Genomic DNA, 15677 nt, shown 5'->3' on the forward strand with positions numbered 1-15677 from the left:
ACCTAATATATTAGAATGTCATAAATTTTGGTTAACACATGAGAAGGGGGATGGGAATAATACATATCCTTATAATTATCCATCTCTTTGAAATAAATATTTTGTTTGAAAACATTTTGGACCACGTAGGAGATTACCTATTTCAGACATATTTTGAAGAGGGTTAGGGCTTTATTAATATTGTTATCTCTTATCTAAGTAGTTGGTTATAGTAATAAAGATCAGTTTCCCACATGTTAATCTAGCTTTGCACATTTATAAAAAAATACTTAATTCCTCTAATTTTAATTTAAAAGTTGATTTAAAATTCTCATATGGAATTGAATATTTTGGGCTGACATTTTCATTTGCTGCATTGACTTAGCTGTACTTTCTGTGTTTATTTTATTGGACAGATAGAACTGTATATTGTACAAGCTGAGTTCGTGCCAGCATAATATTTCTAATGAGTTGTTTAATCACTGAGCAAGTCTGCTTTCAAACTGGGCAATGTGCCCATTGCCAGTGTGCAGCACTGGGTTAGAATAACTCAACAATTACACTGGTTGTGTTTAAAAAGCATCCTGACTCAAATCAGCTGTAACTCTTGGACAGGGTAGTTAAGTATGCCAATAATTTTTTAACATCATCAGAAGAGAACTTTCATTTTTTTATTGGTCTCCAGAGGCCATCAGCACTTTTTCACTCTAAGTGTTTGTTTTAGCACCAAGGAAAATTTGTTGTCTTCACGATTTTCCCAGCCTTAGTTGGCTTACATTGGAAAAAAAGCAGAGCTTAGATTTGAACCTGTGTGTTTTTGGAGGAACTCAAAACACTGACTGGTCATATGCCACATAATTTGTACATAAATATATCACAAAGAGATACATTCTTGATCATACTTGTGTTATGAGTTCTGAAGAAAATATTAAAGAAGGGTTGTTTGTGATCTGTTTTGAAAGTATTTCTGAACTAGAGAAGGAATGTTCTTCCCTGTCTGTGTGGATAACATACCAGATCTGAAGCTGGTATATAATTCTGTTTTTTAAACAGTAAATTAAAGAGCTGTCTCTACTACTTGCATGATGTTTTGGGGAAATCTTGCAACCAAAGAATCTGTCTTTTATTCCAAAATCCAAACTCCAGATATAATTATGGAGAAAAGGGCTGAGGAAGCAGAGCTAGGCTGTTTTGTTTTGATTGGACTAAAATTTTAGACTTAGGTTCTCTGTGGTCAGGAGGCTGAGATTAAAGGGTCTGTAATTAGATTCAATACTGCATGTGTCTTAATGCCCTGAAAGGCCAAACTCTGTCTGCAGGCAATGGTAGCTGCCAGGATCTTCAAAAATAGTCCACAGATGCAAGTAAAAAGGAAATGATGCATGCTTTCTCAAATAGTTTGTTCTTACTTGTTGTGTCTTGTTTGTGCAAAAAGAAAGGATAGGAAATCCCTCAAAATATCAATAAAACAGGTAGATCTTAAGGTTGAAAAGAAATAGTTTTACTTCTGGGAACGGATTACCTAATTCCTGTACATAATCCTCTATATTCAAGTCATACTTCAGTAGTTTTCCTTTTGCTCCTCCTGTTTTCCTCACATTAGATGAAGTGGTACCCAAGCAAAATGGGTTATTAGATTTCTGTGGTTTTATATGTACGTGTGTGTGTGTGTGAACAAAGAAGAGTTTTCTTCCCCAAAGTCAGAAGAGGACAGGTGCATCTTTTGATTAATAGTTTATACCAAATAATAAATAATGCTTTTGTTTCATAAATTTTCTAGGTTAGGTTAATAGTAATGAGCAAAATGAAGTGTTCTTTTGGCTGAATTAGCAGTGGAGGGTAATGCTTGAGGATGATTTTGGTGACCTTGTACAAAGGAAGTGGTGGCACTTGATGATGCCACTGTTCCCTGGCCCAGCTGCTCAGCGGGGCTGATGGAAGTGGCTCTGGACCACGCTCTGAGTGCTCCTCTCTTTTGCAGGCAAGTTAAAGATCAAAATAAGAAAGTAGCAAATCTGAAGCACAAAGAACAAGTGGAGAAAAAGAAGAGTGCACAGATGCTGGAGGAGGCCAGGAGACGAGAGGATAACCTTAATGACAGCTCCCAACAGCTTCAGGTAATGTGGGAATTGAATTAATGCAGTTGGGATCATGAGCCAGGCGGAACTGCCTGGCTCTCCGCTCTACCTCCTGATCTGTTTTCATAGCTGTTACCTAAAAACTTTGTTCCTGATTGTTTAAAAGGACTTATCTATCCTACAGCATTTCAAAGAAAGCAGCCTCTCTCAATTGCCTTCATATCTTACCCAATTTTCATAAGAGGAAAATGTACTTTTAACTGTCAACTTGGTTATGAAGTGGATCGTTGAAATAATTGTATAAATTCCATATTGAGATTGGGTGTGACATTTCTTTCTTCTCTGCTCTTCTACAAGCCTTTTTCTTTAGCTGTTTTGTATGTTTTCCCACCTGGTTTTACCTTATCCTGATATCTTTTCTTCAGAAAGATAACCAAGTAAGTATTCTTAGAGAAAGCTGGAGTTATTGTGGGGTAACTGGAGGACCATGTTTTCTATGTGTATTTTTGTTTACCTCATGAATTCTTGGTGTGCTTTCTGGTCAGTCTGGCTTTATTTCTGAAATGATCATGCTGCTGCCCCACAGAGTTACCTAGTTACCTCAAATCTGCCCAGGCATAAGAAAGTCACTGGTATAAAAGCAAGTCAAATACTTCTCAGTGTGCTGTGTGTTGAGATTAGCTGCAGAAGGTTTATCAAATGGTAAGTTTTCAATTGCTGTCATAAAAATTTTAAGCTAGTGGCATGGAGTACAGCAAAGATACCATGATGCTAAGTGTGGAGATAATAGACATTTTGACTGTGTTTTCTTTAATTTTCAAAAACAACTTTCTTTTTGGTGAGTGAAAATAAAAATGGAAACTGCACCCTACCCTGTAATCTTTCATTTTGTAAATCTTTAAAGAGCAAGCCTTTCTTTGTCTTTGTTATCCTAGGTTAAATCCTGTTTCTTTTTATCAACCACATATCTTAATACGTCTACAGTGAAGACACAGAATACATCCTAAGAGTTCTCCAGTAAAGATAAATTCTTCCCTTATTTCAAACAGATACTCCTTTACTTGGTTCTGTGGCATGCTGGGGGGATGTTTTCAGCTAAAACTTTGAAAGAACCACAGAAACATGTGTCCATGGAATGCTCTCAGATGCACCATTTTGTGGTTTTCTCCATCAACTCCAGTCCTGTAGGTACTGGGCAATGAAATAGTTAAGTTCCAAGTGTTTGAAAATGATTTCATAACTGCAGACCTTTATAAAAGGCAGGAATGTGGGATTTCTACATCTGCTAATGGGTTTTGTGGCTGGAATGCTATGACAATTCACAAGGCTCTCGTTATGTGGCAGCTATGTTTAAATAACACAGTCCTCCTGGTATTAGTGAAATGTCTTTAAAGATTCCTAAAACTACTACAATATTTGGTTAGATTTCTAATCTGCATTTGAGTAAATCTATATTTCACGTCTGAAAAGACAGCTGGTGCTTCACATTTGCCTTGCAATTACGTGGGTGTTGTATTTATTGAATGATACTATTCCATCAGACTATAATCTTTGTTTTTATGTAGCACTTCCAGATTTTACAAGGGATGGCTTCCTTTTCTGGTTCTCTCTCCCCCAGTTATTCTTTCCCTTTTCATTTTTCTGTCTTATTCACATATGTAATACACTGAAAAAAGCCTGATACCTGTTTTCTCTCAGCTTCTATTTGCATACTGAAACAATTTTTTTTTTTTTCAAGAAACAGTGTATTAAGTAAAATGTTTGTACTACATAGCAGTGAACAGAGAGTGATATTTCAGGTACTGAGAACTTTTAAGTTCTGCTATAACTATATAACACCAGTTTCTGGTACATCAAGGAGATGGTACAGCTTTAGTGGTAGCAGTGAGGCAGCTTTTGCTCAGAAAAAAATGGTGCTGCTTTATATCAGAGTTCTTTAAGGATGTATGGCTTCCCTTGCAATTTCTTATCCAATTCTTTACTTAACAAAGTGTTTTAAGCAGTTGAGAGATCATAGATATATAAATATGAATAGCATGGATATCTTTACCTTTTCCCATTCAGGTTTTCCAACTAGAGATCTCTGTAGAGCAGTGCAGATGAAGCAAAAAATACTTTTTTGCAGTTTGCTTATGTTGTGTTCTATTCTGCACTAGTGTCTGTGCTCTCTATATAATTATATGCAAGTTTTTCTGCCATTAAAAATAGACATTATTATATGCATTAAATGATTTAAGATTAAAGTGTGATGTGATAGTCAACATTGAAGTGTGCAAGTTATCATGGTATTGATGTTACTTGATCTTCTCTAGTGCTTTTCCTGCTTTTGTGAACATAATTGTCCTGTTTGGGTGGGCTCAATTTTAGAGAGCCTTTCCCCATATTCAGCACAAGGCTGAAGGGAATGCTTTTATTCACAGATGAAAAAGGTCTGTATGCTCTAATGAAAATATCAGGTTAAGGTAAAATATGGAGTGTTTAATGACAAGTGACAGGTTCAATAAAGGCTCCTGCCTTTAGAAGAGCTCTCTGCTTATAGCCTCCCTCTCTCAAGGACTGCAACATTTTTGTTTCCTGGAAGTAAAATTTACCCAGGACCACATTTCAGTTTGTTAGTTGTGGAGACCTGTCTTCTCTCTAGACTCTTAAAGGGCACTGCCTTGTAATTGATTAAAAAAAACCTAAACCTGAGAGGACTGTAGGTATTTAACATTTTTTTTATGCAACCATTGTTGGTTTTGGGGTCAGGACACGCAAGCACCAATTTCAGATAATTTTGGTCTTGGTGGTTTTGGCTGGAATTAATAATAAGACATTATGAAATGCTTAAAAATATATGATCTGCATGTTCTTTGGTTCTTGACCGTCTGCAATACAGCCAAATAAACACACTCCCAAGCACACAGGGCCCTGCTCTCCTCTCTGTCCCTAACAGGCCTGTGGTTTCTTTCTTCCTGAGTCCAGTAACAAAATGTTCATTTATTCACAGAGCCCTGATGATGGAAACTTGGTATTTCTGGGAGTGGGGGAAGAATAAAACCATAATGTCTCAATTCTAGTGTGATGGATAAATGGCTTTCCAAATTTGTCTTTTCCTCCTGGGTTCTCTTAAACCACAACTCTCCAGAGATCTGAGAGGCTGAAGAGCGTCTGGTCTGTAAGCAGGATAAAGAAACAAACAAACTATTGGGTTGGAGTAGAACATTTTTGCTTTAAGTGACTGAAGCTTGGCTATTGTGAAAAATAATTGATATGCTGTTTAGTCCTAGAAAGGTAACATTTACTGAAATTTCATTATATTTGAATGGATACTTCAATCTGGCTTCTGAAAGGAAGTGTGCATAATTTCTTTTTTCATCACTCTAGCATCTTCTGAAGTTTTTCCAGAACTTTCAGAATATCCGTGTTGTGGGTTTTTGTACTATTGAATCTGTGTTGCAGCAGGTGTCCATCAGTCTCTAATTGCTGCTGACAAGCTATATGTCCACATCATGTGTAAGATGTGTTTGAGTGCTCTAATGAGCAACTGTAAAAAGCAAATAAACTTATTAGTTATTTTTCTCTTTTTCCACACCCATGTCCAGATAATTTAATGTATATCCCTAATTCATGAATTGTAGATGCAAGTATATGCTGTTTGTTTCTTGTGATAGTGTATTTCTTTTATCATATTGGAGAAAACTATCCTTCCAGTGGAAAGATCTCTACTTTTAATATAAACAAATACGCAACTTTATGTTCAGTAATGTTTTTACTGTGATCCAGGCAGAGTTCAATTAAATGGATAGATAAGCAAAAACCGTCTCATCAAATGAACCTTCTAAATTTATTAAATATCAGTCTCAATGCCCCAAGGCTGCCAAGTGTATTAGAGGCATTTGGACAGTGCCCTAACAACATGCTTTAACTTTTGCCAGCCCTGAGTTGGCCAGGAGGTTGGGCTGGGTGGTTGCTGGAGTAGCTTCCAGCTGAAGCAGTCTGTTGTGGTTAACTGTTTGTTATGAGGCACCACTGCATGTGCACACAGTCAGTGCCAACACTCAAAAACCTGAAAACCCAAGTGGAGCCCAGTACATCTGAGCTAAATTACTGAAGAATTTCCTCTAGATATGCTATGATTGGATCTTGAAGGTGGGGTGGATGAAGTTTTTCCATCTCATCTCTTGGCAGCAATACTATGCCATAATGAAAATTATGTTGTGTTCTCCTCTGGCTATTAGTAAAGCAAGATTATGCTTTCCTAATTAATTTCTGAATTTGCTTTTGGACTGTGAGTACAAAATTTCTGAATAAATGGTTAAAGTAGACCTTTCCAAGCTTAAAGTTCAAGAACTTTTTGAAAACTTTCATCAGATTTGAAGCAAATTGATTATGCTGTTAAATATGTTAGGTGTTTTCTTGGGATAAGCGACTTTCAAGTGTGGAGTTCCTGGCTAATTTCTCTTCCATATATACCAGTCCCATATCAGATTCCAGCCTTGCATGCCAGATGAGTGGAGTGTACAGCTCAATATGTTACAGCTCAGAAAACAGTCAACTGCTCTCTTTCAGCCTGGCAGAAATATATTCTTTAAAGCCTCTTGTATCTGCAGTGCTTGTTCCAGAGAACAGTCTGACATCTCAAACTTGTATCTGCTTACTGAGCTCAGATGCACCTTTGGGAATTACTCAGATTGAAATGTTCTTTTCCTCCCTCTTCCTCTCCCAGTCCCTTTTAGACATTAATTACATCATGGAGAGATTTTGGCCTCCCTGGGAATTCCCTGTGCTACCCAGCCTTGGGGGTGTCAGTGTTCCTTGGGCCTGACTTGGTGCCATCAGCGCTTACGCAAGTGGCTGTAATTTCACTTAAGGCTACATTCAGGTCTAGGTCATCCTCATCCTGTCCTCCAGGACAGAGCTCTTGGCACCAATTGCTGAAAGGATACCAATTCACTTTGAAATTCATAAAAAAAAAATGGTTTTAGTATTTTTTGAAACTATGAGTTTTTCTTGTCAGTCACCAAACAGGATGAAACTTAATATTGTTACGTGTTGTCAGTAATTTAGCGAAATGTGATTCTGAGATAATGTCAATCAGTGTTTAACTGTCTACTTCTCAACAAAAGTCAGTGGGACTTTTGTTAGTGAAAATGCAGCAAGTAAGAACAAATACAGGCTCTAAAGATCAGTTATCCCTCATAAAAATGTAACTGAAATAATTGTATACAAAATTTTGTCCTATTTTATTTGGGTAGTGGTAGCCAATAGGTAGTTTTGTGATCAACTTACCCTCCAGCTCTTTCTCTCAGAGATGCTGTGACAACTGGCTTTTCATTACAAAACAGGATATAAATATGCAGTAGAGACATCAATATGCATCATGATTCATTAGTGATGTAATATTCCAGTAGGAATTTTCATTTCCATCAGCTTTTACAATATGTTACAGAAAAGACAGTGTTCACAAACTTTTCATTCTGTATGTATTTGGTGGGTTGTGATTTTCAGCACAGTGTGTTGCAATTAGTGTAGAAACAGGCACATATTTAACCCTGGCAGATGCTTTGAGAAAAGCTAGCTCTTGTTCTGATCATGTCATAGCCTTCTGTCAAGAGATCTTTTTCTTATCTTTCCTGGATGTCTGGGAGAAGTTCCAAAAATGAAGACCTTTTCATCACTTAAGAGTGAGGAGAGGTTTCTTGAGGGGAGGTGAGGAAGAATTAAATTGACTTGTAGCCCTTTTTGGGAATTAAAAAGGCATAAATAAGCCCTTCTGGATACAACTACTTTTGCAGCATAGATAATGCATGAATGATTAATAGACAGCCTCACTTCATTATATGTGTGTAAAATAATACAATAAATATAGACAAGACTCAGTTATTCTTAATTTGTAATGCTCTTTACGTGACATTTTCACAGAGTTAGTGCCTTAATCAATTTATCATTCAGCCACACAGAAACAGGACTGAAAAGTTCATTGGACAGTGGAGGAATACTTGCACAGTGCTAGAAATCAGTGCATAACATGAAATAGCTATTATGACTAATGTCACTATTGTGACATTATATTTTCATGTAAAAGTTGCACTGCTGGATTTCCATCCCAGCAACACAGTAGAACACATAAAAATGCACTTCTGTCATACAAAAAAAGGTTTCTCCTCTTTTCTGTATTGAAGTGATGAAGTACAATGTGGATTTCAAGGAAGGGCATGAAGATTTATTAACAGATTGGCAGAAAGTAAGCTCAACAAGGTTAGAAAAATATCTTGACAAATAAGAGAGCCCACAGCATCTGCTCATATGAGGTCCTTTTTTATCTCTTATGCTTTCACATGTATGCCTGGTGGACTCCGCAAGACAGTAATTCTCCACTTTGTTAGAGGAAGCTCATCAAGACAAGCTTTCATGCACATTAAAACTTAGGAATATTTACCTTGGTCTCTTTCCAATACCAGTTTCCAACTTCTCCTTACAGAAATCTGATACCTATTTCTCCAAACAACTGCATACAAAGTATATGGTAATAGAGATGACTATTAAAAAAGTTTATATTTACCTCTCTTATTTCTTCATTTTCTTGGATTTGTTGAGCTTTGGTGACTTAACATTCTTAAAATGTGAGCTGTCATCCACAAGCAGACTGTGGGGACAGTTGTGTCTCCAGTTTTGTTGAAGCTATTTTTTTTATGATGATTTGCAAGATCTAACTAACTTGATTTTTGCTCGTGTGTGAAATATTGCATGCTGAAGCACCAACAAAAAAATCTACACTTTCAAACATTAAATGATTTTCTCAAAAATGAATTGTAGAAAGAATGTGTAGCTTTCTTCTCTGTCTGAAATAGAATATCAGAATAAATACATGACCTTGCTCTTAATTTGATATGGCAGTTATTATAGAGACAGGGTCTGTCGTTCTACATAATTGATGTTTGTGACATTAAATCCCTTGTTAAGAAATTATCTTCTCCTGTGTCTGACCAGAAGAGAGTGCTCCGTTCAGAATACTTGTTACCATAACATTTATAGAAAGGAAGTTTGAAGGGCCCTGCAATTGTAATGGAGAAGCATTTCCCTGGATAGACATTTAGCCATCTGCTCTATCAGTTTTCACTTTATGGTTTTGTTTAGTTTACCATACATTTATTATGCTCATGTTGGATGAATTCATTGCTTTCACATCTTTAAAAAAGATGAACCATTTGACTTTGTCTTCTTATGTAAAGTAAAAATTGGACAGCTGTACAGTTTTGAACAGACAGCTGGAAAAATTTTGTGGAAGTCACTATTTACAGCTAGCATTAGGCAGTCTCCCAGTTATCCCAGTATTTCTCTTAACTGCAAATTGAGATTTGTAGCGAGAGAAAGCCATTATATGTCCTGAGAGTTTTTAGTAGAGTAAAGAAGACTCTCTGCATCCTAACATTTTTTGGTGATCCATCAGGAATATTATTCCCCAGACACACTTTCACCCAGTCTTTTCTGCCGAAACATGATGTGTCAGTGGAAGATGAAACCTGCTATTTGTGCTCTTTCTTGTTTGGCAAAGGGAAGGGTTGGTACCCTTCATGATATGCCAGAAACTGAGTGCAGCGAGGACTGCACAGCTGAATGTGTGCCAACAGCCTTAACCACTAGATGTTTTTTGCATGGGCTTTTTTCCCCAAGATTATATCTGAGTTCAAACTGCTTTCCTAAAAGCTGTCAGAGAGATTAATGTATCTGTTGACAACATACTGTGGTTCCTATGAGGAGGTCTCTCCTGAGGGTAGAAAACATTGAGAGCCAGATTTAAGCAAAACAATAGGAGTACATTGAAGGGGAAGAACAGCTCTCTTTTCATTTTGGTGTCTTATTTCATGAGCCTGAGAAATGGTAGTAAATTTGCATTTTTTCCTTCTTCTTAATTTTTTTCTGTCTCTCTCATAAGGTTTTTTTTTTTTTTTTTCTTGCTGTGTTGAAAGTGGTTTCTAACTCATCTCTCCCCAAGAACAAAAATGCCCAATTGCCATGGCTCATTTCATAGTCTCATTGTTTAATGAAATTGCTTTTCTGTTTTATTCTTTTGCACAATAGAAGAAGAAAGGGAGATGGGATGATGATGGGAACCTCAGAAAGAATTCAGAACTTATTTTTAGATAATACATGTGGATTTTTTTTTTTTTTTTTTTGTTCTATACTGTGGGGACAAATACTCAAGCATTTCCTTAAAAATATTTCCTCTAATTTCAAATACTACTAAACCTAATTATTTTATTCTAAATCAGTATTATTCTTAAATCTTGCTTACTAAACTGCCCAAATTGGTGTCACCCTTAAACTACTGTTTTTCTATATAGAAATCAATGTATTCTGTCTTAAATTTTTCTCTTTGTCGAAAATTTACACATTCTTAGGAGGTATCAGAACAACTGCTCTTACTGTGATGTGCAAATATTAACTGGAATTGAGACTTAGGCTACAAATTGTTTTCAGAACTGACAGAAGGTTGTAACACACTAAAAGTCAGCACCAGTTCTTGCATCTCCTTAGTTTGGTTTGATGTGCATTCAGATTTCAATGCAGGCATGGGAAAACTTAAGCATATTGGTATCACTTAGTCTGTGGCTGAGGATTGAAGGAGGATGATACTAACATTCTAGAAGATGTCTGTAGTCAGTTAAAATTCATCAACAGATTCACTTAGAACATTATGTTGTTTTGTTTCTTGTGTTTGAATTCTTCCTAAAATTTGATAATTCTGGGGTCAGATGATTTTCCAAAGCAGGGCATGAAAAACAAGGAAATAAAAACTGAAGGAACACAGTGTCTCAACAACTGCTACCCATGTTCTTCTAGAGCACAGCTAAAAAATGGCAGATGTAATATTTTCCATAGATGAGATTAAATTTTTGTGCAGTTCCAAATTACATTTACTGATTTATTCAGGATATTTAAATGAAAGATAACCTACATAGCTCCACAAATACCTCATAACTGGAACCCATGGATAAAAGGGCAGGTGAAATTCAGCATAATTATATATTTATTTTTATATGTCAGGAGAAGCAATCTTAAATATATTGCACAATTATGGGTTCTGATTAGCTCTATTACCATAGGAGAGCAATCTCAGAATTAGAATCAATAGTTTTATGAAAATGTTATTGGTTAGGAGTCCTATTAAAAAGCCATTTGAGAAGTATAAAACAGCAAACCAGAGAATGCTGCTGTGCCACTGTGTGCATGAGCAGTGCATTCCTCTTCTGAATAATGTGCAGTGGTGCCAACCATCCACCGCAGAAAAAGGTGTGGCAAACACAGGAGAGGTAAAGGCAAGGAAGAAAATAGTAAACATAAGGACAGGCTTCTGTTTAAATGGATATTAAATGAAATTAAATTCTTGAATGTGGAAAAGAATGAGTGAAGAAAAGAGCCAGGGAGTACTTCGTCCCACTTTGTAGACTGAGAATAATAGAGGATCCTTTTGGAATATTTGGGGCTAAAGGGAAACAATAACTGTTTTTTTAACTAGTTCAGGCTTTTATAGAAACAATTGGAATTTTCATACAAAGAAGTGAGAATCTCTCAGAATGTGAAATGTTTCCATTTTCTCATTCTTTTGGGTTTTAAGCAAGTGAATTTTAATGATGATTTTTATGAATGTTATATACTAAATTGCCTGTTTAAAGCTACTGTCAGTGTAACACTGCAAATACACAAATGAGAAGCTTTTATCTTGAAACACCTTTTTTCAGTATTTTTAAGCTCACTGTTTTCCAATTACATTACTATTTAGTTGTCAAATTTTTACATATTCTGTGCTCTATTCTATTCTCATCATCTTCAAATATATCCTTATTCTCTGGATACAGTGGATCAGCAGATCAGGCATTTACTAGTAAAGATATTGAGAACAGCTTTTACTATTTTAAACCAAGCATTTCCCTAAATTAATATGTCTAGTTGAGGTTTGTAGCTGAATCCATGTTGTACCAAGGCAGATCTTCTCCCTGAAATTGCCTTCACTTGGTGCATCTGACTGTCAAGGGGATTGTGGGTGTATTGAGGTGCTCCTGGATGGCATGGAAAAACAGTGATAATTTATTTCTGATAGGAACTTGTTTTACTGATCTCTAGTTTGAAGATGGGGAGTGATAATTTATTTCTGATAGGAACTTGTTTTACTGATCTCTAGTTTGAAGATGGGGAGAAGTGGGAATATTTTCATGGAATGAAAGGGAATTTTTTTTATCTCAAAATGTTTTGTGGTTAGGAGTAGGATCTTGATAGATGGCTGCTTTAAAGGAAGTAGTTCATAGCACAAATACAAAAGCTGCTCTACTATGATGCACATCCAGGAAGAAGCATCAGAGGCTAAAATCAAAAACCAGAGATGATTGCAGGAATTCCCTTCAAAACTGAGGGAGTGGAAGAGATTCAATGGGATCAACTGCTCAGTTGGCATTTCCTCAGTAGTATTTTTATCAATCACAATTTTTGTCCTATGTTTATCTCTGAAAAAGAGGAAAAACGAGAAGTGTTCTTTTATGGCTGTCCATGCATAGTGCTCTGATGGTTTTGTCTGCTGAAGGATTAAATATGAGCAAAGAAAGGTAGGTCTTGTGACATATTAGTACAACGATGATGACAGGACTGACATTTACAAAGAGAGCTCAGGCAACTAAGGCTGTATCAAGGGAATAACATGGGTTTGAGCTTTGTGTTAATGGTGCAGTTTGTTAGGACTGCTGCTGGCTTTTTCTCTAATATCACTGTATTGATATATGAGAGAAAAACAAATCTTGTTACAGTAGCATTTCTCCAATTAGCCTCTCCAAAAAACATGACACATCCCCAAAAAAAGAAAGACAAACCAAATAAACAAACAAAAAGAAAAACCAAAAAAAACCCCAAAAAACCACAAAGCCCCAAAACAATTAGAAATATCTATTGCTTTTTCTCACTTCAGATCATTTTCTCAGCTGTATTGTCAGCTTTGGGTCCCATTTCAATAGTCCGTGCAGTGACCTGCTGTGGTTTGATAGAAACATTGTCCCTCTAGGTTTTAAAAACTACAAATGTGGTAATTTGCAACAGCCAGAACAAAATGTTAAAACTGCTGGTACCCCGTGCAGCTGCTAAATGGTAAACCTGGTTGTTAGTGTTGGCAAGGTGCTTGGGTCTGTCTGGGCTGTTGCTAATGAAAAGTGTCTGTACAAGGCCCAGATTTATAACTGATTGCTGTGCTGGGAGCACCAAGCTTACAGCAGCAGGAAAGAAGTGTCAAAGGGATGGCAACGATCAGGAAGGGACATTGCCTGTTTCCCACAGGAACAACCACTGCTGCCTTTCCCTTTCTGAGCCTGTAATAGTGTCTAGAGCTGTCCTTTTTCTTCTCCTTTCTGTCCTCCTTCAACTAGTATTGGTTAGGATCCTTTCTTGCCATTATCACAGGCTCTGTATTTCACTTTGCTCCTGATGTTGAGCAAAAGTGCTGCATGTTCTGGAAATGCTTTTTGAAAGTAGCACACCTGGGTGGTGATATTCTATCTTGGAAGGAAAAGTGTGTAAATGGCTGGAGTTATTCACACATTTTTGTATACAATTTAGCAATTGTCAGGCAATAATAGCAAAATGCATGAGTTTGTTTTAAGGCTTTCATGTGTATCTAAGAAAAAGACAATGTGAAAGATTAAGCCTTTCTTTTTATTAAGTTTTCACTAGGTTTTTTTTTTTCCCCTCCCATTTCACTTCCCTTTCATTTAAATTAGATCAATTTGTAGTAATTTGTATCTATCTGCATATTTTCTATTGCATTCTATCTCTAGAGTTGATACATTTATTTTCCAGATTTCATGGATTTGAGTGGATTTTTCCCATGTAAATATATTTTACTATGCATCCTTCCCACGTACAGAAAAGCTCATATATTTGTTGCAGCATCCATTCATAGTGCTGCATCACTCTTGAGTATTTTCAAGTGACACTGTAGTTGAAACTATACTCCAGGGACAGTGTAGTTGAAACATCACTCCATTTTCTACCTTTCTATTTAAAAAGACAATTTCCCTGGCCATTTCTTATGAAGTGTTGGCTTCTGTACAGTTTTTTTTTCACCATGCTAATTTTAATGGGCTGTTTATATTAAACCTATCATGTCTAGAAATAACATTTATCCATTTTTTTCTTTTCACTGTAAATATATTTTTGTTCTTCCTGCACCTGATGATCCACAAGTGCACACAGACTCTGGATGTACACATACCCTCTTTTTCCACTGTGGTATTCTCAGAAAAATGTATTCATCACCTTCTGACATTCCTCATATTTTCAATACAGCATATGCAGTGCTGTGGCCAGCTTAGTTGCACTTCCCTCTCAACTCCTACTGGAATTAAATTCTTCTACTCCAGTCTTTCTCCTTTTGTCTCTAGTAGTTATTTTCTGTATTTATGTAACTTGTCAGGCTTGAATTCCAATCCATGTGTCTTATTTGGCAGATACAACCTTCCAGATGCTGACATATGTTGTTCTAATGACATAATCGTCGTGTATCTCAGGTCTGATCTCCAAAGCTGAGGAAATGTTGATCAAGGAGCTCCTGCTTGGCAGTTTGTGCCTTGTAGCTCTCAGACTGCTCCTTTCATTCAGCAATTCCTGATAATTACATCTGCTGTTGCTGTGCTTACAAAAAACCCTCTTCATTTCGCACTGAGAGAAACAGACTTCATATAAACCTAATACTTGTATATACTGAACTTCTGCCTAAGAGCCAGAGATTTCTCCATCACAGATAATCTCTAGTACATTAGCTTTAATTTTGCTAATTGAGAGCACCAGGACAGCCTAAGCATCCGTGGTTATTGTAATTCCACTGCTTGTTCATGCCCAACAATGTATCTTGTAGCAGCTTTGCGTGGTAGTTTGTCTCTCTGTTACTTTTCAGAGTCGTTAGTGTTAGATCTGTGTTTATTTGGGGTTTATGCTAAATCTTGATACCAAGCTATACTCTACCCTAAAGGAATTTTCATCTTCAAAAACTTTTCTTTCATTTCAATTTTCAAGCAAATATGTTTTTGGAGGTTTGGTGGTTTTTTTATATTGCCACTTTCTTCAGGAAATGGTAATTAATTAAATTTTTTTTTTGTGGACATCTGTTACTTTGGATGAGTTGCAGAAGGACCCCAAACACTCATTTTGAGCTAGATTCGGTCATAACTATCATTTGGGTTTTGTACCATGGGTTCTGGCCTTCAGCATTTAGCTGATGTATATTCATGAAAACCCCAAAAGTCAAAGTATTGTCTCATCAATGTAAGAGGTATTTCCCCATTTATGAGTGGCAATTTTTTGTGCTTTTCTTGTTCAGAGACTGGAAGTAGTTTATCAGCATGCTGAACTGAATGAGGGAGATGCACTGTACTCACCTGAGCTTTAAGGCCCTCTGATTGTTTGCTCCTGAAATCAAATGAAGCTGTAATACCTCCTTTTGGTAACACCACATTGTATATTCTCTTAGGACCTTCTTAGGAAAATATGCAGGTTTTGACAGATGTTTTTCAGAGAAAAACAGACATTATTTAACTAACTGATTTATTTTCACCAATTGTCTTCTGTGAAGAGTATGTATTTGGCATAGCATTTTTCCTT

At 36.5% G+C, this 15677-nt stretch overlaps 1 protein-coding gene across 8 annotated transcripts in view; it reads left to right on the forward strand.

The window, feature by feature from the left end:
* The window catches only part of ERC1 (ELKS/RAB6-interacting/CAST family member 1), a 275266-nt gene that overhangs the window by 143531 nt on the left and 116058 nt on the right, over positions 1–15677 (forward strand). For all 8 annotated transcript variants that reach the window (XM_077783291.1, XM_077783292.1, XM_077783293.1 and 5 more), the window contains one exon: positions 1961–2096. In XM_077783291.1, coding sequence (XP_077639417.1) covers positions 1961–2096 — 136 coding nt within the window. The remainder of the gene's footprint in view (positions 1–1960; positions 2097–15677) is intronic.

This window comes from Lonchura striata, chromosome 5 (assembly GCF_046129695.1).
Source record: "Lonchura striata isolate bLonStr1 chromosome 5, bLonStr1.mat, whole genome shotgun sequence".
Classification (NCBI taxonomy): Eukaryota; Metazoa; Chordata; class Aves; order Passeriformes; family Estrildidae; genus Lonchura; species Lonchura striata.